Source organism: Bidens hawaiensis, unplaced genomic scaffold (assembly GCF_021521415.1).
Source record: "Bidens hawaiensis isolate Kalapana, Puna unplaced genomic scaffold, B.hawaiensis_p1.1 tig00039203_1, whole genome shotgun sequence".
Lineage (NCBI taxonomy): Eukaryota > Viridiplantae > Streptophyta > Magnoliopsida > Asterales > Asteraceae > Bidens > Bidens hawaiensis.
Genome location: NW_027505600.1, coordinates 77,139 through 98,133, shown reverse-complemented (window position 1 = coordinate 98,133; position 20,995 = coordinate 77,139). Strand labels below are relative to the sequence as shown.

Sequence of the window (20,995 nt, the reverse complement as noted above, 5' to 3'; positions counted from 1 at the left end):
AAAGCCACAAAGGCATATGCGGAGACATCCTCAGCCGAGAAAATTCCTAAACCTCCGCAACGCATAGGGAAGGAAGCCAACCTCCACTGGAGGTCCCCAAAATGCGATCCTCCACACATAACAATATCTTCAATTGCCCCCCGCAGTCCCGCATCAAAGATGGACATAACCTCTTTAACATGTTTAGGTTGACAGGTCCGGAGCCCAAACACTAACTTAGCAACCCCCATGCACGAGCGCAACGAAAGGAGCTCACTTTGGGGGTCCCTCAGGTCCGGCAGGCGTTTCATAAGTTCAACCGCCCTCAAAGCTCTTTTAGTTGCCAAAGACCGAATAAACACTGCATCCCGACTAAACGCTCCCCCCAGGAGTTTAACTCCCGTCACAAGCCTGCTAATCTCTCCAGGGAATAAACCTGACACTTTCTTCGAATCATCACATGACGGCAAAAAAATCTCCTTTTTTCGAATATTAAGCCTAAGCCCTAGAGACGCCCCCTCTGAGCGAATAATACCCAGCGCTCTAGCGACCTCCTCAGCCTTACCAATGATAGTGCCATCGTCTAAATACCAAGCATGGAAGGGCAAGGAACAGGTCCCCTGCACCCTAATGATGAGCGGATGAAGGACCAACGCAAAAAGAAGAAGGCCAAGGGGGTCCCTTTGCTGCACCCCAGTAAAAACCCCAATTTTCATCCAAATTGTCATTTCAATTAGATTGTATATTCCATAAATTGCAGTAAAAAAAACGAAAATATATATGAATTTCACAATATAGTTAGCGACTATTCAGTGTTCACAATTATACAGAAGGATTGTTTACTTTAATCACGTTAACCGACCCATAACTGACTCGTTATAATCATAAAAACCGATTAACCGAAACCGCCATGCCAGATTAGTTATGATTATGGTTATCTATTAACCGCTATATCGGTTATGGTTATGGGTTTGACCAAAAACCGCCCCAAACCGATCCATACACACCTGGATACATATACAATACCCACTTATTTACCAATTCACCTTACAAACCAAAAACCCTAGCTATAAAAGGGTGTTTGGCTGAGCTTATTTTTTTTGCTTAAGCAAAAAAAATAAGCTCAGCCAAACACCCCCTAAATATTATCATTCTCCACTATTCCTTTATCATGCTTACCAAACTACACCAACCAACATCTTGAGAGAGACAAAGAGCCAGCCGGATCTCCGGCCAGCGGCTGTAACTGGCGCGTGGATGGTTCTACTATGTAGATCGGTGACCTTTGAAGCCATCTCAAGTAAGTGTGTTCATTTTGCTTCATATTGGTATAAACACACGCTTAAATATTTTTATTATATAGTTTTAAATTAGTTATATTATAAATTAAGTTGATGAAAATAATTGTTAAACAACCAAACAGTTAACGGACAAACATTGGTAAATTATAAATCTATAATGTATATAAACGAAAACATAAAATTCCTATGTGTCGTGATGTGGTCGCTCCCCTTTTTTTTGGAGTCACCAGATTTGCTTGATTTTTAAATGGAGGCTTCTCATGCATTTGACCCGAATTCATGGGTATAGGTCTTACCAAACCCAGATATTTCTTAAACGGGTTATAACATCTCCATAAATAAAACATTATTCTCACCAAATTATTGATGTAAAAATCCTATAAAATAGGATATACTAAAAATTAATATCTTATTTATTTTAACAAAGATATATATATTATTTAAATTAAAAAACCAATTCGATAATAAAAAAAATAAATGGGTCTTGGATCTCATTAAACCATAAGTATATTATTAACTTTCAAAAGTATACTGAGTACGATGATGATGATGATGATAATTAAAAAAACCAATTATATAGTAAAATAAATAAACGGGTCTTGGGTCTCATCAAAACCATATAGTTTTTAAACCGAGTTATAAATCTCATTTATTTGTCAAACAATTTATCATCAAACCATAAGTATATTATTAACTTTCATACAATAAAAAAATATAAATACAAAAAATAAATAAATATTAGAACAAATAATATAAAACAACCCCCGTAATACAGGGGATAAAAACTAGTAAAGTTATATTTATTTACGCGTCTAATTCTATTATTTATCTTAATGATGATTATTATTATTAGTAGTAGTAGTAGCAACACAAATAACGTCGTTACTCGTTAGTTAATGTTATTGATATTATTTTGCCAACTTATTTACAAACCCTACTACAAAACACATGGCACCTAAACTTAAGTTCTCGGCTATACCCACGTCCAAAACGAGCATAGACACCACCTCAGAACCACAAGATGTAAGGCTTAGTCTCGATGAGGACCATTTTGGTCATGTCATGCCATCCTTTTACCTAATAGGGATTGTTGTCGCGGTGGAGACGATCGCTGAGAACACAAAGAACGAAACCCCCTTCCGAAAGCAGTTTTACGCCTGACGGGAATGGACCAAAAAGGTCCTCATCGATACCAATCCTTACGTCTTCTGGTTTTGAGGTGGTGCCTAACAGATCTGGGCTTGGGTATACAGAACTTAGGTGCCATCTGTTTTGTAGTAGGGTTTTACTTTGCTACATTATATATACACTTACTTATCTTTACCTTAATTATTTCTTATTAATTGTTTGAGCTTTGCGTTTTAAGTTTGTTCTGCGGTTTGGCTATGTCTTTAGGTTGTTTGGTCCAGTTACTGTATAACAGTATGATTTAAGGTAACATAATTTGAAGAAATGGATGAAACTATAAGGAAGACATTAAACGACAATAATTATCTATTTGTTCAAAGTATGTTAATTTCACACAACACTAAAAGGACCTGATTAATTTGTTGTTTACTAAATTTGTAAACATAAACATTTTGCTTTCACTTGAATATGGTCTGCTTGGATATCTTTTTTAAATTCTCGGTAATTTTGTTGCTAAACTGTAATTAATTTACAATAAAAGCCGTGGTGATGTTTTCCGAATTGTAAGCTCTATAAAAACCAAGAAGCGCTTTCCCAAAGATGGTCAAGATGAAGTGATGTAGGTGGACGACAACGACAACAAGCGCTTTCCCAAAGATAGTCAAGATGAAGCAAATCAAAGCTGCCGTTTAATTTGAAGATAATATTCTTCGAATTGTATAGCGATTTCTTACCGCATACCATTGATCTCGACAGATCTGAGTGGAAGCGACAACATCATTCGAAAATCCAGCAGTTTGCATTTGAGTTATATGCTTAACCATCGTCGAGATTTAAAGCATGGTACTACAATAGTTGACAAAAATGTACAATAGTACAATGTATTATATAAACAAAATCTCAGGAAGTGTGATTACAAGAGGTTTTATAGGTTGTTTTTCTTATGAGTTATATGTGTTTTGTATCACAAATTTAGCATGCTATGGCCGCCTAGTATCGTTATTATATGCTAATTTTGCATAGAGTTATACAAAATCTAACGTATTTGTAAATTCCGGTTAGGGTTTTTCTGTTGAATAACTGGGTACTAATCGAGCCGATTAACCGGTCTATCCTGTTTTTATTATGTGAAGAATTAACCAATTATTGGTTTACCGGGTATCGCGCAAAATTATTTCTATAAGAAGATTATGCTCCATGCGAAATTAAAAGCAAATGCAATTAGTAACATCATAAATGGAATTAATTAAGTTTTTCATTGGTCATGAAGGTTAGTTTAAATCTAACCCATAAGAATATATGGCCCACAAATGTGATTCAAATCGAACTAAATCCATGGGAATAGATGGACTATATACCCAATTTAATAATAATCATTATGATATTTTTTAAGTTTTTTTTTTCTCTTAATTAGAATTCACAAAATTTGTGTTCACCGTATTGATTATCAGCAAACCTTTTTTTTATAATTATGATAATTTTTTTTTTTTTTTTTTTTGACAATTCACACCATATTGTTTCAATACAAGTTCGAGGGTTAGTTTATCAACGGTTACCGGTTATTCACCAGCCCATGAACACAAAAGGGTGCATATATTGTGACAGAGTTAGACACCGTAACCTTAATTACACGTAGGGGTGTGCGTGGTGCGGTTTTGAGCTAAACCAAACCAAAAATCAGAACTTCGGTTTTTGATTTTTTGAAACCGTTCGTTTTCGGTTTTTGCCATTTGAGCTTGAAAATTTAAGGCCGAAAAAAAAGTGGCAAAAAATATTTAAGTTACATATTTATTATATTCTTATAAATTAATTAAAATAAAAAATAACAAAACAAAAATTTAAGAATTAAGTTTGGTTCGGTTTTTACAAAAATATAAAACGAAACCATCGGTTCGGTTTTTTCGGTTTGAATTTTTCAATAAAAAAATAACAAAACAAAAATTTAAGAATTCGGTTTGGTTCGGTTTTTACAAACATAAAACGAAACCATCGGTTCGGTTTTTTCGGTTTGGATTTTTCAATTGTTCCGGTTCGTGCAAGAAACCGAAATAGCCAATCAGAAACCAGAACAATTGAAAAATCCATTGATAAAATCCATTGATTTTTCAGTTGTATAGATTTCTGATTGGCTGTTTCGGTTTCTTGCACACCCCTAAATTTACACGCGATCAAGAAGCAAAACATAGTATGAACAAAAGAAGCAATAACCAAAGCCATAAATACATATGGGTAATATGATTCCAAGAATGTCAAATTGTGATAGAAAATCTAGCTAATTCTAAAACAATTTACTAACCCTAGTAAAAAATGAGCAATATACAAAAAGAATAATAACAAACACACCTTGAAAGCATAAATAAACATAGAGATCTTGTATAACAACATTACCAATCCAATGTGATCCCCCTTGAAGTGTAAAGGTTATCAATATACTTTATAACCGGAAGTGACGTGCGTATATACCTTCTCATTTCATTCTCAGCCGATTCATCTGTAACACATCATAACTGTTATAACCGAAATGTAACCAAGATAACTGACGTAACTGAACCAAAACGACAGTTTGGTTTTATGTTTATTTTTTTTAAGAAAAACCTAAAACCAAAAAAACCGAAGATGATAACCGAAGGAAAACCTAATAAAAAAACCGACAATGCAGTTTTATCTTTTTTAAGAAAATCTAAAACCAAGAAAACCGAACATAAACTGAATAACTGATGGAACTAAACCCAATAAAAAAAACCGACAGTGCGGTTTTATGTTTCCTTAAAAAACTGATTTTTCGAGTCAGTTTCGGTTTTGCATCAACCAAAAACTGAATAAACCGAACCCAATAAAAACCGGCAGTGGGGTTTTATCTTTTTTCAAGAAAACCCTAAAACCGAAAAAACCGAACGTACACTGAATAACTGATGGAACCAAACCCAATAAAAAAACCGACAGTGCGGTTTTATGTTTCCTTAAAAATCTGATTTTTCGATTCAATTTCGGTTTTGCATCAACCAAAAACTGAAAAAAACCGAACCGATTGTAACAAAAAAAAAAGTAAAGAAAAACCAATATTAAGTAACTTACAAAACTTTAATAAGTGGTGTAGCCCAAAATTTTCATATTTAAATATGTAACAATCAATTAATCATTAACCCTAAATTTATTAACTCAGGCCATTTTTTGGCTCAAATTTTCAAGCCTAAATAGTAAAACCGAGAACTCAAAAACCTAACCACACCCATTGTCAACACCAAAAACCCTGAAATTGATCGGTTTTCAAAAGCCAAAAAATCAATTTTTTGATTTTTGGTTTCGTTTGAGCCCAAAACCGACCCATACACACCATCAATATTACATAAAAAGGAAGCTGATTAGCTTACCAGTTTCATTAAGATTCAACAAAAGTTGATCTCTAGTAGGAAGAGCACACATTCCAGCGGAAACCGCAGTCCTAACAGCCCATGTGTGATAAGGTGCACACACTTGTTTATAAGCAGATGAAGCAGCTTCTTTCAATGAGTAATCACTGCAACATTACAACACCACCATAATATTATTACATGAAAATAAAATATATTAATGTGTAGAACATGATGCTTAAATAAGTAAATGCATACTCTGTGGACAAAAAGTTCTGGAACAGCTCGCGGATGAGATCTAAACCTTGTCTGACTCTGCGAAGCTTGCGAGTCAGGCTTTCAGCTGCCTGCACGGTGTCGGTTTTCACATCGCAGTCGATTACTTTGCTTAAAGTGCCGTAAACAGTTGATGCATCCAAAAGATCATTAACCTGAAAGTAACAATAATGAATTCAAAAACTAAATACAGATGAGTAAACAGTGATCGTTAAACTAGCGTTTGTGGATTAATCAATTCAGATAAATTTGACGAAGAAACGAACAAACCTTGTATGAGTATTCCATTTTAGATCATTTGACTAATAGTTTTAGAGGTGTAAACGAGACGAGACAATTCAAAGCTCGATTTGTTTTAGTTTATGAGGACTCAAGCTCGAGCTCAGCTCGTTTAGAATTGCATTTCTAAAGCTCGAGCTCAACTCATAAGTAGTTTGTCAAGCTCGAGCTTGGCTTAGGCTCGACTCGGTTTTTATTTATTAATTACTTTATTTATATATTCTTATAATTATTTATAGATAAAGGACAGTATACAATAATCCTTAACGTACCTTAACGTACAAAAATACCTATATTCATGAAATTGATTCATGAAATCACAACTCAACATCTCGGAATCATCAATACATACCCAATTAATCATCGATTCACCGTAAAAAATAGATTTGGATCGTTAATCAATCATTTTTTTACTTTTCTTCACGAAACCTGTTTTGAGCGTATTATGATTTTCTTGAGCGTTTTTGTATTTTGTCTTTAAGTGTTTTGTTTTTGCCTTTTGAGCGTTTTGTTTTTGCCTTGAGTGTGATTCGCGTACGTTAAGGATTATTGTACATTAACCTGACTCATTATTTATATATATAATAATTATTATAAAGTATGCATAATATACTATGTATTATTTAATTAATTTTTTCATTGTTTATATATATATATATATATATAACCAATTAATTATATAAATACATAAAATAAAAATTATATAATTAAAAATATCGTTTAGGCTCGTGAACCAGTTCGACATCGATAAGTGAAGCCCCATATCAAGCTCATTTATTAAATAAGCCTTAATAAAGGCTCTCGATCCGAATTGTTAACGAGCCGATCGTCAAACTAGTGTTTGCGGATTAATCACGATTTTATTAACGAATTCAGATGAATTCGATGAAGAAACGAACAAAACTTGGATGTCTATTCCATTTTTAGCTAATTTGACTAATACTTCTAGGCGTATAAACGAGCCGATCCCGTGCTCGTTTTAGTTTTAGAGGGCTCGAGCTTGAGCTTGGCTCGTAAGTATTTTGTCAAGCTTGAGCTCGACTGGTTTAGAATTGCATTGCTCATGAGTTGTTTCTCAAGCTCGAGCTCAGGCTCGACTTGTGTATTATTTATTAATTAATTAATTTATATATTTTCACAATTATTTACATATATTAATAGTTATTATATAAAAAAATATCAAATAAAAATCATATTTTTAAAAAGCTCGTATGGGCTTTCGAGCCCGCTCAACATTGATAAGTGAAGCCCCATATCGAGCTAGTTATTAAATGAGCCTTAAAAAAGCTCTCGATCCGAGTTTTTAACGAGCCGATCAAGGATACAAAATCTAAATACAATTTCAATTATATCTTAATCCATCCTTACAATCACATTCAATGTAAATCAATCACAAAATCATTATAAAACCCATATGCATTCAATGAAGAGCATAACAAACCTTGGATGTGTATTCCATTTCAGCGAATTTGAAAGCGATTCCGAGTGATCCAAACAGTATAGAGATCAACGAACACGCCTCACAAAACGGTTTAAGATCAAGTTCAAACGAAGCATCCTTTATGTTGCCTGTTTTAATCGAATTCGATAACTCTTCGAATGCGTCTGCAATAAGAGAAAGAGCTGTTCCTTCTCCAGCATCTTCGAATTCATCGTCTTCAAAACTGCTGATCATAATATTTCACAGGTGAGCAAACGAGCCGCTCGTGAGGTACTCGAGATCGAAATTGATTAAAAAAAGATAAAAACTCGAAATGAGCCAAGCCGGAGCCTCAAATGATGCTTGTTTAGTTATCGAGTCTGATCTCGAGCTCTGTGTATTTTTTAAGTATGTGTGTGCATAGGTCGATTTGGTTCGGTTTTTAGGGTTTTTAAAACCGTTCGGTTCTAGTTTTTCAGAAATTAGTTTTGATTCATTTCGGTTTCGGCTTTTTTGGGTTGTATCATTTATTCATCTAGGCTTGAAACTTTTGGGCCGAAAATAAAAATCAGACAGAATAATGAATTTGTGCCTGTATCTTAATTTATCATAAATAACATATAAATTCAAAGTTAAAAATAAAAATCTATAAGTTAGGTTCGGTTCGGTTTGTTTTTTTCGGTTTTAGTTACACGCAGTGTTGCATAAATCCCGACTAGGCACCGATTAATCGCTAGTCCCCACCTCACTGATTAATTTTGGGCTAGTCGACCAATTAATCGGTCAATCGTCAAATCCGGCCAAAATGACGGTTTCCGGTGAGAATCCGACCAAAATCAGCTGTTTCCGATGAGATTCCGACCAAAATCAGCTGTTTTTGGTGAGATTCTAGCAAAAACCAACGGTTTCCAGCGAGATTCCAGCAAAAATCAGCGGTTTCCAATGAGATTCCGGCCAAAATATGTTTGTGTATGTATAAAACTGAAAATTACATACAAAAATATGTATGTGTATATATAAAACTGAAAATTATACATTAAAGTCCGATCCAATTAATCCCGATTAATCGCTACTCCACCCTACCGCCCGGCTAGCGACTAGCGATTTTTACAACACTAGTTACACGCAATACCGAAACAGAAAACCAAAAACCAAAAACCAAAAGTTCGGTTTTTTAAAGAACATAAAACAAAACCATCGGTTCTTGTTTCAGTTTTTCGAATTTGCACACAAGCTCGGGCAAGATTTGGCTCGTTTAAGATGTTGCGCACGAGCTCTAGCTCATTTAATGTTCTCCTCAACAAATAAATAATATTAAAGCCAAACCGAGTTAAGCTTGAACTTGAAAAAACGACTAACGCCAATCTCAAACATTAAAAAAAAAGCTCTAAACGAGCCGAGCTAGAACCTAGTCAAGCTTGGGCCCGGCTCGTTTACACAAAGTTAAACAAAATAATGATGAATAACATATTGAAATGGAGATTAATTAACAAAGAACTTACTTGTCAGATGTTGTGAAGTATGAAAAGATATCCATGGAATTTTGATATTGATGAGAAGTTGAAAATTGAGCCGTTTGAATAATAATAATATTATTATGTGATTGGTGTGGTGTATAAGGAAAATGGAAGACGTGTATATGAAGGTGGGTGGTAACAACTTTACAAGCCGGCCCAGAATATTATGGGGTAACCGCACGTCAGATTTGACTAATATTATATTCCACAATTATTAGAAGTTGTGTTGAAACTTGAAAGATCTTGTGTTTTTAAGTATTGACAAAATGAACCCTTGTAAATGTTATAACATTTGTTTTTGGTATGGGTGTAACATGTTTGGCTTGTGAAACTGAGTTGTTAGTGTTCAGTTTGTTGCAGAGACCATAAAGGTTGGATCATGAGTGATTTTTAAAGCTTGAGTTTGGATCGTTTTTTCATTAGTTGTTATTTATGTATATTAACAGTTTTATAAAGTGGCGAAGCTTTGAGATATACACCGAGTGAGTGGGTGGGTGGGGGGGGGGGGCTGAAAATTTTGGTAAAAACAAATAAATTTACATTATATATCAAAATTTTTAGTCAAAAAAGGATAAATTTATACTAGAGAGAAAAAAAACGGAGGGGGCTGAGGCCACCCTGATCTCAACTAAGCTACGCCCTTGGTTTGATATAACCGGAATATAATATCATTTAGATACTTTTACTATAAATATGTAACATGTATTGAAATATTAAATAAAAGTTATATAAATAATAGGCTTGTTTAACTGTGGGATCCTAGTAAAGCTTAACATGTGAGGCTCGAGCTCGTTTTATTTAAAGAGCTGCAATATAAACTGAAACTCATTTATCTTGGCTCGAGTGGAGATTTAAGTGATCTGATCTAGATTAGCTCGTGAGCAACTAGAATCATTTACCGGTGTCTTCATGTTCTTTTTGTGTGTGTGTGAGTGTTTTTTTAAGGTAACTAACATTAAAGAAAATTTGAATATTCATATACTCTTTAGAATTAAGATTTATAGACTATGATAATCACATAAGGGTTATCCTAATTAATTTTATTTCACTTTTCTATCTTTTGGACTAAATATAGTATCATTCAACTATGAGGTCCAAATATAAAATATACAAATAAAATTTATATTCATTATGTGGAGAATCTGCGTCTGTTTACTTTCACATTTTATGAGAATGGGATAACGTTAACTTTGGACCACTAGCCACATAAGTCTAGTTTCAAAACATAAAGGACTTATATTATATACACATATAAAACAATGGTATGTAATGTCTTTTCCTAAAATCATAAGGGCAATGGGTATCAATTATAGGGATTCTCATCATTTTGGCAGGCTGTGACAGTTGTTTTAGTTGAAACATATGCCACAAGAACATTATTTTCTCCAAAAGTATCTAAATTTAAATATCTTTTTAATTAAATTAAAAGTTTACTCAGATTAGTTGGTTTTTTAATAAACAATACGGTTTAATCAGTGGACAGATGATTATGGTCATATAAGATAATAAATCACATGTTATAAAATGATTAAAACCAGTTAGAATTTGAGAAATAATTTTGGAGTAATGATTGGGTTGAATACTTAAATGTAAAACAAGGTTATCTGATTTAATTGAAACTTTATACATGAATGAAATCGCACTTCCGCTCGGGTCGAGGCTGCCACTCGGCCCTAAGACGGATCAAAGAAGAGTGGGGAACCTCTTGCTGGTTTTTGGAATTCGACATCAGGAAGTTTGGACTTTAAGATTGATCTATATACCCAGGGGCGGATCCGTATAGAGCCCACTAAGTTCATTTGAACACGTTGAAGTAAACCTATAGCAGAGATTCAAGGTTGTGTATCGATAAACTCATTCTCTCTTAAATAAGTTCCCGAGTTACATTCATTATAAGGTTGGTTATTTGTATTTTTCGTTTGGTAAACCATCTTTATGTTATTAGCTACGGTTTTAAATGGCTAAAAAATGTTTCCACTCCAAACTTATACATTTCTAGTGACCTCGTAATTTTTATTGTGTATTTTTAAGTATCATATTGTTTTATTATGATATCGTGCTTATAATGTTTTATTACCGGACTCAAACATTTAACGTTCAGTAGTACGAAATTTGAACACCGAAGATGAAACAATAGAAAATAATCTTCAGTCCGCATTGCATAACATAATATGTAATGAAAAAAATAAGAATTAAATACATGAAAAACTATCTATGTGTTAGATGTGTGAAAATTCTGGGGTGGCCATATCATATTTCCATTGCTTTTGCTATTCTTACTGCATTTTATTTAATTTAAGTTATATACAACTTTGACACGATTTAAGTTAAGTAGCTCACCAGCAACTCATATCATGCATTTTATATTCTAGGAATACCCTGAAAAAATCTTGGATTCTTATCATCTTTATGTTGCCTCTTATATACCCTAGAAACCAAAGATAAGAAATTAACACACACATGATTAAAGTAAAAGAACAATTTTTTATGACTTACAAACCGTGATCAACTTGTTAGGTTTCTCGGTCACAACCGAAGGGATTGGGTGCGAACCACATCCTAATGACCGAGTAAATTTTGGGTTCTTAATATCTTATCAATGTTAGTATCTTATTGTTTGATACAAATAGATGTGTTGTTAATTAGATTATATACATCTTATCATGTATTTATAAAGCATATCCTAGTAAGCAAACTAAATGATTATTAGTAGCAAATGAAAGACCACTAGCATACTAATACATAGGTTACCAACAACCAAGTCAGAGAGACCAAATGAAACATCAAACATGGATTTCAATAATAACAAAAACAAAACCATTGCAAAAGATTGAATTGTTTGCACTTATTCATAAGTTTTTAGGTTTTAGTTTGATAGTAAAACCTTAAAACACACACACATCATTTATTATCTTTTCATAGCTTAATCCTTTTCGCCGTCTTCTCGATACCATCCTTCGACAAATCTCCACTCTTAGTAATCGTGATACTTCGTTTATCACCCGTGGACATCACCTCAGCCGAAACATTGATAATACCATTAGTATCAATGTTAAAGCAAACCTTAAGCTTTTCCACACCTTTAGGTGCCGCCGGGATGCGATGAAGAGTAAACGTGTCAAGAAAGATATTCTCGTTGACATCTTTTCCCTCGCCTTGATACACATCAATTATCACGGCTTCTTGGTAGTCATCGATAGTGGAATAAACCCGCTCCTTGATGACGGGTATGGGCGTGTTCCTAGGGATCAAAACATCCATTATCGTATTCGATTTTAGTGCAAGATTTTCTACTCTAATGCCAAGAGAAAGAGGTGTCACATCTAGTAATACCAAATCCTTAACCATTTTGTTCCCATAACCGCTTAAGTTAGCAGCCAAAACCGCAGCACCCTGAGCCACTGCTTCGTCCGCATGAATACTCTTGCAAAGTGGCTTCCCATCGAAAAACTCCATTAACATTTGTTGCACCTTAGGAATCCTCGTCGACCCACCAACGACCACCACTTCATGAACATCGCGTTTATCCATATTTCCGTCTCTCAAACAATTCTCCACATGCTTAATACACATGTAAATTTCGTCGTAAAATCAATTCCCTCGTGTAAACAATCGATTTCAATCGGAGTTTGCGTCGTTGAAGACAAATCCCTCTTTGCTTTCTCGCACACAATTTTCAACCTCATCATCGCTCTTGTGTTTTTACTAACGTCTTTCTTTTCTCGCTTTTTAAACATCTCAACGCAATGATTCACCATTAATTGGTCAAAATTCTCTCCGCCCAAATGAGTATCACCGCCCACAGCTTTCACGATAATAGCACCACCCTTGTTGATCTCGAGAAGCGACACATCAAAGGTTCCACCGCCTAAATCAAATACCATCACATTCTTCTTATTAACACTATTAACATCAACACTCTTATCTAGACCATAGGCGATAGCTGCTGACGTTGGCTCGTTGATCAAGCGCATGACGTTAAGCCCTGCCAATGCGCCAGCATCCATGGTCACCTGTCGTTGCTTGTCACTAAAGTATGCAGGGACGGTTATGACTGCGTTGATCACCGTTGTTCCAAGATACGCTTCGGCAGCTTCTTTCAAGTTTTTTAGAATCATTGAAGATATTTCTTCTGGTGAATGCTTCTTTTCTTCGGACTCGTGTTCAAATACAATGATCAGCTTCGCCCCTGGCCCTTCGCTTACCTTGACCGGTCTAGTACTAATGTCTTTTTGCACTACACCATCACTGAATCTTGTTCCCATTAAACGTTTCACATCTGCAAATTATCATTTGAAACAAAAAATACAACTTAAATGGTCAACAAATTAATATAGGGAAAATGACCATAGGACAAAGATGTTCCCGGCGCCGCCTGTTATTTCAAAACCGGGCGCCGGGTGGATTTTATAGGCGTTGAGTGGTTTTTTTCTAGGCGACTACTAGATTAATCTAGGCGCTGCCTAGTTTTTCAAATTTAAATCCTTTATATATTTTTTTTCATGAAATTGTTTATTATTATCATATTTGAATTTTTTTTTTCACAAAATCTGATATTATTAATATAAGATCCTTATTATTATTAAAAGATCATACAAAGTAAGTTATGAAAATCGTTTGGTTATTTTTTATATATGTAAGTATTCATATAGCATCAGATTCTTTTATAATATGAAAAAAAAAATCTTATTTCAATTGAAAACCAGCAACGCCTAAACTAATCTAGTAACCGCCTAGAATAAACCACCCGATGCCTAGAAAAATCACCCGGCGCCGGGAACATTTTTGTCACTTTCCCATTAATATTAATATAAAAATTTTTCCATAAAATTGTTTATAATATCATATTTGAATTCTTTTTTCATAAAATCTGATATTATTAAAATAAGATCCTTATTATTATTATTAAAAAAATTTACAACGTAAGTTATTAAAAATGTTTGGTTATTTTTATTAATATATGTAAGTATTCATATAGCATCAGATTTTTTTATAATATGAAAAAGAAATCTATTTTGAATTGAAAACCACGCCTAGATTAATCTAGTAACCGCCAAGAATAAACCACCCGATGCCTAGAGAAATCCACCCGGTGCCGGGAACATTTCAGTCATTTTTCCATTAATATTAATATAAGTTTTGATAATAAACCAACTTACCAAAAACAGTGTTTTTAGGGTTCCTAGTGCTTTGATTCTTAGCAGCCTCACCAACTAGAAGTTGCACTTCATCCCAAGCAACACATGAAGGAGTAATCCTGTTACCTTGTTGATTCGGAATGATTTTGACACGGTTGTGTTTATCAAACCAGGCTGCTACACAAGAATATGTTGTTCCAAGATCAATACCAACTGCTGTTCCTTCAACTCTCTTGGCCATTTTCTAACAAAATGAATATAATGAATTATAAATGTGTATGAAACTAAATGGTTATGTTAAGCTTTTCAAATTTCAAATATGTAAAGCAGTGGAAAAGGTAAGAGTTTCTTATTGTTCGGTTGGTTGTTGTTGTAGCATAAGGAAAGTATATCAGTAATTCTTTGGAGAAGATATGTAACAAAATTAATATTAATTCGGTAATGTACAACTTTTATTAATTAATAAACTGCTAACTTTTGATTATATTATCATTAGACTTCAAAAATAAAATTTGAACACAATCTTTAAGTTATCATGAATAGGTTTAGGGACCGGTACCGAAATCCCGATCTCGAAATCGCAACTTTTTTGTACCGGCACAGAAATATTCGGTTTGTTATCGGTTCGACGGTATTAAAGGCAAAATTCCGGAAATACTGGTACCGGTACCGTAGCGATACCGAAACTACAAACTTTGGTATCGACGGCACCGATTTCGATACCCAATCGGTATCAATACCGAATTTGGCCATCCCTAAATAGGTTACAACATGCATAACCTTATTAATTTTTTTTCAATATACATATATGACTTTTACAATTATAAAATTAAAATCCAAACAAAATATATAAATATTAGAAACAAATAATGTAAAAAAACCCTGTAATACGAGGGATAAAAACTAATAATATAATAAAACATTTATTAATAAGTTGGTAAGTTTTCATTGTGTAATTGTTATAAGATATAAATTCATAATCTTTAAGCCATCATGAATAGGTTACTCCATATATAACCTTATAAAATTTATTTCAACTATACATATATGACTTATGATAAAGTGATACAAATCAAACATTGTTTCCTAGCTCAATCTCATGATCTTGGTGACCATCTCTATGCACAACCTCAAGTGGCTTAAAAGTGTAAAACTTTGCACAAAGCAAGTAGTAAACTAAATTAACAACTTGCAACAATGTGATCATCCAATAAAAATACTCCAACTTTCCTTTATTTAAATTATCATCAGGCAACCAGTTTGATCCATCTGCCCCTTGGCTAAACTTATGCACCAAAGTCACCAAAAGTGTACTCATGTAATTCCCAGCCGAAATCGCCATCCAAAACAACGCAGCCGCCGTGCTCCTCATACTCTCGGGCGCTTGATCATACAAAAACTCTAGATGCCCGATCGCCATAAACGCTTCGGCTATCCCATGAAGACTATATTGAGGCACCAACCAGTAAACCATTATGGGAATTGTTTCATGCGGTTTATCAACCAAACCATGCGCTATAGCGACGTTTTTACGCTTTATTTCCATGAACCCGGCGATTAATGTAGCGAAGATCGATATAGTCAACCCGATGGCCATTCTACTAAGGAAAGAAACTCCTCTTTCCATCCCTGTGAACCTTTTCATGATGGGAACGAACATGCGGTCGTAAAACACAATGGTGGCTAGCATGGAGGTTAAGGTGAAGACGGACATGGACCCTGCGGGGATTTGGAAGGTTTTTGTGAGGTGTCGGTTCATGGTTTTCGCTTGTTGAAGGGAGAAAGTGTTTTGTTGGACATATGCTGTGAATAATATGATACCGGAAGCCCAGATCGGACCCATTCGGATTAAGGATTTGAGTTCCTCAACTCTGTGGACTGTGTTTAGTCTCCATAGGTTTGGTTTTGATTGGGATTTTGCTTGGTCTTTTTGTGTCACAATGGCAGCTTTGTCCAAGAACCTGAGTTACAATCACAAAATTAGATTTGTAAGTAGACCGAACTTTACACGAACGGTTAGATGAGAAGTTTGTTTATTTAATAAACAAACAAACATGACTAGAAATATCATTTACTTAATTAAATGAATGACCATAAAGAGTTGTGCCATTTATGTTTGTTCATTTAGTTTATGTTTCTTTAATGAGGGTGTGTAAACCGAAAAACCGAAAAATCCCCACCAAGAAAACCAAACCGAAACAAAAACTGACGGGTTGGTTTTATGTGTTTATAAAACCGAACCAATTGTTCGGTTTTGGTTTTCCATGTAATAAAAACCGAAAAAACCGAACCGAATCTAAAACCTAAAATTTAATTTTTTTATTATTTTAAGTAATTTATAAGAATTTAATAAATATGTAACTCTTATATTTTTGGTCAAATATATAACAGTCTATTAGTTAACTTTTTATTTATACTTAAATTAATTATTTTTTGCTAACTTTTTTTTTCAGCCTCAAATTTGCAAACTCAAGTGACAAAAACTGAAAAAACCGAAACCGAACCGAAACCAAATGAAAAACCGAAAAATCAAAACCAAAATAACCGAAACCGAACTGATTAAGAAAATCCAAAAACCGAAATTTTGGTTTTCAGCTTGGTTTTAGCCTAAAACCTTATTGAACCGCACCACGCACACCCTATCTTTAATGTTCTTTAAGGTCTGCTAGCATATGATTAAAAAGTTGAGTCCAATCTATATTGTTGTATACTTTAAAATATTAGATATTATTGACTCCTCTAATGTGACTCAAGATGATTTAGACACTAATTTGGTAGTGTTGTTTAACTCTAATTGGACTCCTAAAAAAACTCGCACTTTCTTGAGAAAAGCTTGTTCGAAGTTGACTCATTTGTGAGCGATCCAAGCCGCCTCGAATCGGTTTGTAAATAAGCCCGAGCCAAAGTAAGCTTGCTCGTCTGGCTTGTTTGAGTTAAATTCAAGTTTCAATACACACACATACATAATTAATAAAATCTTCATTATGTTAAAATATTACCCTTTGTTTTAAATACATAGTATTTAAAAATTACAAAATTAATTTTTAATACACGAGCTGAGCTGGCCTGACAACCCACAAGCTCTCTCAGGTTTTTTACGAGCCGAGCTAGAGCTCAATGTTTTAGCTCATTATAAAAAATGAACAGATGGGGCCCGGGCCCCGACTCTACTCTTCATTTACAACAACTTTTAATTGATGTTCACTTGTGTCAACACATGTTCGTCTGTATTCATTTATATTCTTTAGAATAATATTAACGAACAAACATAAAAAAAGACGAACACGTTCATTTTTTTAACGAAATAACACAAACAAGAAAATCCATTCATTTAAGTACTTTTCTTGCCCGTTCGTTTGTTCAGTTAAAGTTAAAACAACCCGATTCTTTTACATGCATGCAAAAGTGGCATGAACAAAAGGTGATACATAATAACATAAGAATAATATTATATACTTACTTCATTTGTTGAGTATGAAGAAGTCTCCCAGCAACAGAAATAGAAGCATCAATCTCATTATTCTCATAAAGCATCTTATCATCCAAAACCACCTTTCTCTTCTTATAAGCCGCCACACACACTTGCACCAACCGCGTAAACGGGCTACCCGACGGGTCCATATTTCTATACAAACGGTACCCAAGCACAAACGCAACAATCGATATAGCCATAGCTATAGACGGGACGCCAAGACCCCACCCCCACCCGACATAATCTTGAATATAAACAATTACCGTCACGGCCACAAGATTAGATGTCCCCATGCAAAAATAATACCAGTTGAAAAACTTCCATGTGCTAGCTTTTTGTTTTTCGTCGGTTTCGTCAAACTGGTCCGCCCCGAATGCCACCACACAGGGTCGGATCCCGCCTGACCCGATTGCGGTTAGTAAAAGGGATATGTATAATATTGCGAGTTGGCCCGAGTTGGCTTCTTGGCATACTTGTCCATCTTGGCATGGTGGTGGTCTTAAGTTTGGGAGTATTGCTGATATTGTTAGTGATATCATACCCTATATATAAGAATTGAAGGTTAAAAGAAAGACAGAATTACAAATTTTGTCCTTTTGACTAACTGGTATCCAAAAACCTCGTTAAGTCTTGGCATTTTAGGGCATTTAAGTCTTTTTACGCATAATATTTAAGTATTTATAATTAAATTAAAAACAAATTAAATATATCATTAGAAAAAGAAACTAAATTAAATATGTTAAACAAAAACCCCGTTAAGTCTTTGCATGTTTGGATTTAACCGAGTTTTTGGATGACAGTTAGTGTAAAGGACAAAAAACGAATGTATTTTGTCATATAAAGGACACCATCCGCAAATAAACTTTTTGAAGGACATGATCCATAAATCGTATATATTTAAGAGACAGAATTTGAAATTCTCTCTCAAAGAAATTATAGCTATGTTTCGGTCAACTTAAATTATAAAACGGGTTAAAATGGATCACTTTATAAGACTTGTTAAGTTAAAACGGGTTAATATGTGTCAGCGTCACCCATGACCATTGTTTGTCGTTGACAGTATAGTAATAAAAAAAGATATAGCAGGTGAAGCTGTTTTTGTACTTTATTTTTAAAAAGCGACTTATTTCAACCCAAGTTCATTTTGCTAAAAGAAAAAAACTTATTTTGGCCCAAACCAAGTTAGCATTTTTTTAAACAACCCGTTTGGTTAGGCTCATTCTGACCCGTTTCCTGATCTGACTGGCCCATTTGGCCAAGCTCACAACCAGTTACCAAGAAAAAGTCATGGATTGTGACACAAACCATGTTGAAAATTTTAAAACAGCCCGTTTTGCTCAGAACTCATTTTAACCCGTTACCTGACCTAACCGGCCCGTTTTGCCAGCTCAAAACCAGTTTCCAAGAAAAACTGCATAAATTTTGACCCGAACCAGATTAAAAATCTTAAAACGACCCGGTTTAGTCAGAACTTTTGTCTGGCCCGTTACTTGACCCGACTGGTCCGTTTCCCCAGGCTCACAGCCAGTAACCAAGAAAAACTGAATGAATTTTGACCCGAACCTAATATAACTTTTTTTAACACAAACTCTTTTGACCTAACTCGTTCTAACCCAACCGGCCCATTTTTCCACGCTCACAGCCCGTTACCAAGAAAAATCAAGTCAAAATTTTTTAAAACGGCCCGTTTTGCTTCTGACCAAGACAAACTACATGTACGAATTTAACGAAAACTTACAAGTTGATAAATAATGGAAGCAACCGTGATGGTCCAAAACCGACCTGCAAAAGAATCAGCGATAAAAGCCCCGGTCAAAGGCGTCAAACTAGAGGTACCGCCAAAGTTTGTCAACGTGTTAGCGGCTTTAGTCATCGGCATATTTAGTTGTGTTGTCAAATAACTGATCATATTGGTCTGAAAGCCCACCATAGCCAACTTCTCACACACCTCATTTGCTGCATAACATCAAAATATTAACCTTTAAACATCAACAACACATGCACCCTTTTTTGCATTTTATTAAAAAAGTTGAAGCAAAATATTATTATTATTATTATTATTATTTTATTATTATTATTATTATTATTATTATTATTATTATTATAACAATTTGAAACTTTGGTACCGCAAAGCGTTGATGGGACCACTTTGCAGCACCTTATTGGTGGTGTTTTGCACTTTTGTTTTTTTTAATTTGTTTGTTTTTTTTGTTGTAGTTTCGGTCTGTAACGAACGTAACGAAAACCGGCTGAATGCCAATTTTTTTATTTTTTGTTTTAGTTCATGTGTTGTAATGATCGTGACAGAAACTGACCGAATTCGCGTAAACTCAGTGCGCTTTGTTTTAGTTCCAATTCCGTAACGAATGTAATGAAAACCTACTGAATGTTAAATTTGTTTTAGTTCCAATATCGTAAAGAACACGACGAAACGACCAAATTTGAGTAGACTGACAACCTAAACACCAGGGTAGACAACAGTCGGGTTTTACCAATTATTAAGTTTTACCGACCGATGTCACCCCATTGGTCCAACTCTAACTAATTTTTTTTATGTTTTACTTTCAGTACAATAACGCACGTAACCAAAACCAACCGTCTCAACACTTGAGACCCACAACACTTGGTTTACCACCGCCTAGGTTTTACTAACATGTCCCGGCATAACACGCTGAGTTAAACACTAGTTAGTAATAAGTAGAAAAAAGAGTATTATACCAAATATGAAGGGCATGGTGATGAGTCCACCTTTGGGCTTTTTTCCATTTTCATGGTTTTTGTGTTGTCTCTCTTCCATTGTTGTGTATATAGTTATGAGTTATAGTTGCTAAAATGTGTACATATTTATAGTGGGTGGTGTAAGAAGTTAACTTTAGGATTTTGTCACTATTATTTTGTGGCCATAAATCTGTGTGAATGAAGAGCAAAATATAAAAATGTGCCAATATTTTGGATTTATTTGGTGGCTCATTTGATAGGTATAGGAATTTGATATTATCAACTTATCATTGTGGGTTCAAAATGTTTTAAGTTGTTATTGTTATTTGTCTTATATAAAGTAACAGAATACAAGGCTAAAACTTTTATAGCATATTATGTATACATATATTAGACAAAAGTGTATTATATAAAGGT

At 34.3% G+C, this 20,995-nt stretch overlaps 2 protein-coding genes, 1 long non-coding RNA gene and 1 pseudogene across 5 annotated transcripts; 1 reads left to right on the top strand and 3 right to left on the bottom strand.

Moving 5' to 3' along the window:
- The first annotated feature begins 1,189 nt into the window (after window positions 1-1,189).
- LOC143614213 (uncharacterized) lies at window positions 1,190-3,345 on the top strand. The gene is made up of 2 exons (XR_013150257.1): window positions 1,190-1,307; window positions 3,053-3,345. It is a non-coding gene; the product is annotated as an uncharacterized LOC143614213 (long non-coding RNA).
- Window positions 3,346-4,607: 1,262 nt separating this feature from the next.
- On the bottom strand, window positions 4,608-9,417 carry LOC143614206 (ACD11 homolog protein-like). Of its 2 annotated transcripts, none has more exons than XM_077087708.1 (5): window positions 9,236-9,417; window positions 7,755-7,977; window positions 6,017-6,189; window positions 5,780-5,925; window positions 4,608-4,899 (listed from the first exon to the last, which is right to left on the bottom strand). In XM_077087708.1, exons 1-5 carry the CDS (start codon window positions 9,268-9,270, stop codon window positions 4,793-4,795), a joined length of 684 nt encoding a protein of 227 aa, XP_076943823.1. In that variant the 5' UTR covers window positions 9,271-9,417; the 3' UTR covers window positions 4,608-4,792. The 2 variants fall into 2 exon arrangements, with proteins under 2 accessions (XP_076943823.1, XP_076943822.1); XM_077087707.1 differs by having other exon boundaries at window positions 7,755-7,980; window positions 9,236-9,415.
- A 2,447-nt stretch (window positions 9,418-11,864) lies between these two features.
- Window positions 11,865-15,251, bottom strand: LOC143614211 (heat shock cognate 70 kDa protein-like; annotated as a pseudogene). Its single transcript, XR_013150256.1, has 2 exons — window positions 14,410-15,251; window positions 11,865-13,529 (listed from the first exon to the last, which is right to left on the bottom strand). The product of XR_013150256.1 is annotated as a heat shock cognate 70 kDa protein-like (transcript).
- Window positions 15,252-15,356: 105 nt separating this feature from the next.
- Window positions 15,357-20,700, bottom strand: LOC143614212 (protein NRT1/ PTR FAMILY 3.1-like). The gene is made up of 4 exons (XM_077087712.1): window positions 20,579-20,700; window positions 19,599-19,816; window positions 17,849-18,402; window positions 15,357-16,349 (listed from the first exon to the last, which is right to left on the bottom strand). Exons 1-4 carry the CDS (start codon window positions 20,655-20,657, stop codon window positions 15,461-15,463), a joined length of 1,740 nt encoding a protein of 579 aa, XP_076943827.1. The 5' UTR covers window positions 20,658-20,700; the 3' UTR covers window positions 15,357-15,460.
- Between the last annotated feature and the right edge of the window lie 295 nt (window positions 20,701-20,995).

Coding starts and splice junctions, on each gene's coding strand:
- LOC143614206 (XM_077087707.1), bottom strand. CDS start 9,270: ATGGATATCTTTTCATACTTCACAACATCTGACAA. Junction 7,981..9,235: donor TACTTCACAACATCTGACAA/GTAAGTTCTTTG, acceptor TATTATGATCAG/CAGTTTTGAAGACGATGAAT. Junction 4,900..5,779: donor GTTGAATCTTAATGAAACTG/GTAAGCTAATCA, acceptor GATGTGTTACAG/ATGAATCGGCTGAGAATGAA.
- LOC143614212 (XM_077087712.1), bottom strand. CDS start 20,657: ATGGAAGAGAGACAACACAAAAACCATGAAAATGGAAAAAAGCCCAAA. Junction 19,817..20,578: donor CACCATGCCCTTCATATTTG/GTATAATACTCT, acceptor GATGTTATGCAG/CAAATGAGGTGTGTGAGAAG. Junction 16,350..17,848: donor CTTCATACTCAACAAATGAA/GTAAGTATATAA, acceptor ATTGTAACTCAG/GTTCTTGGACAAAGCTGCCA.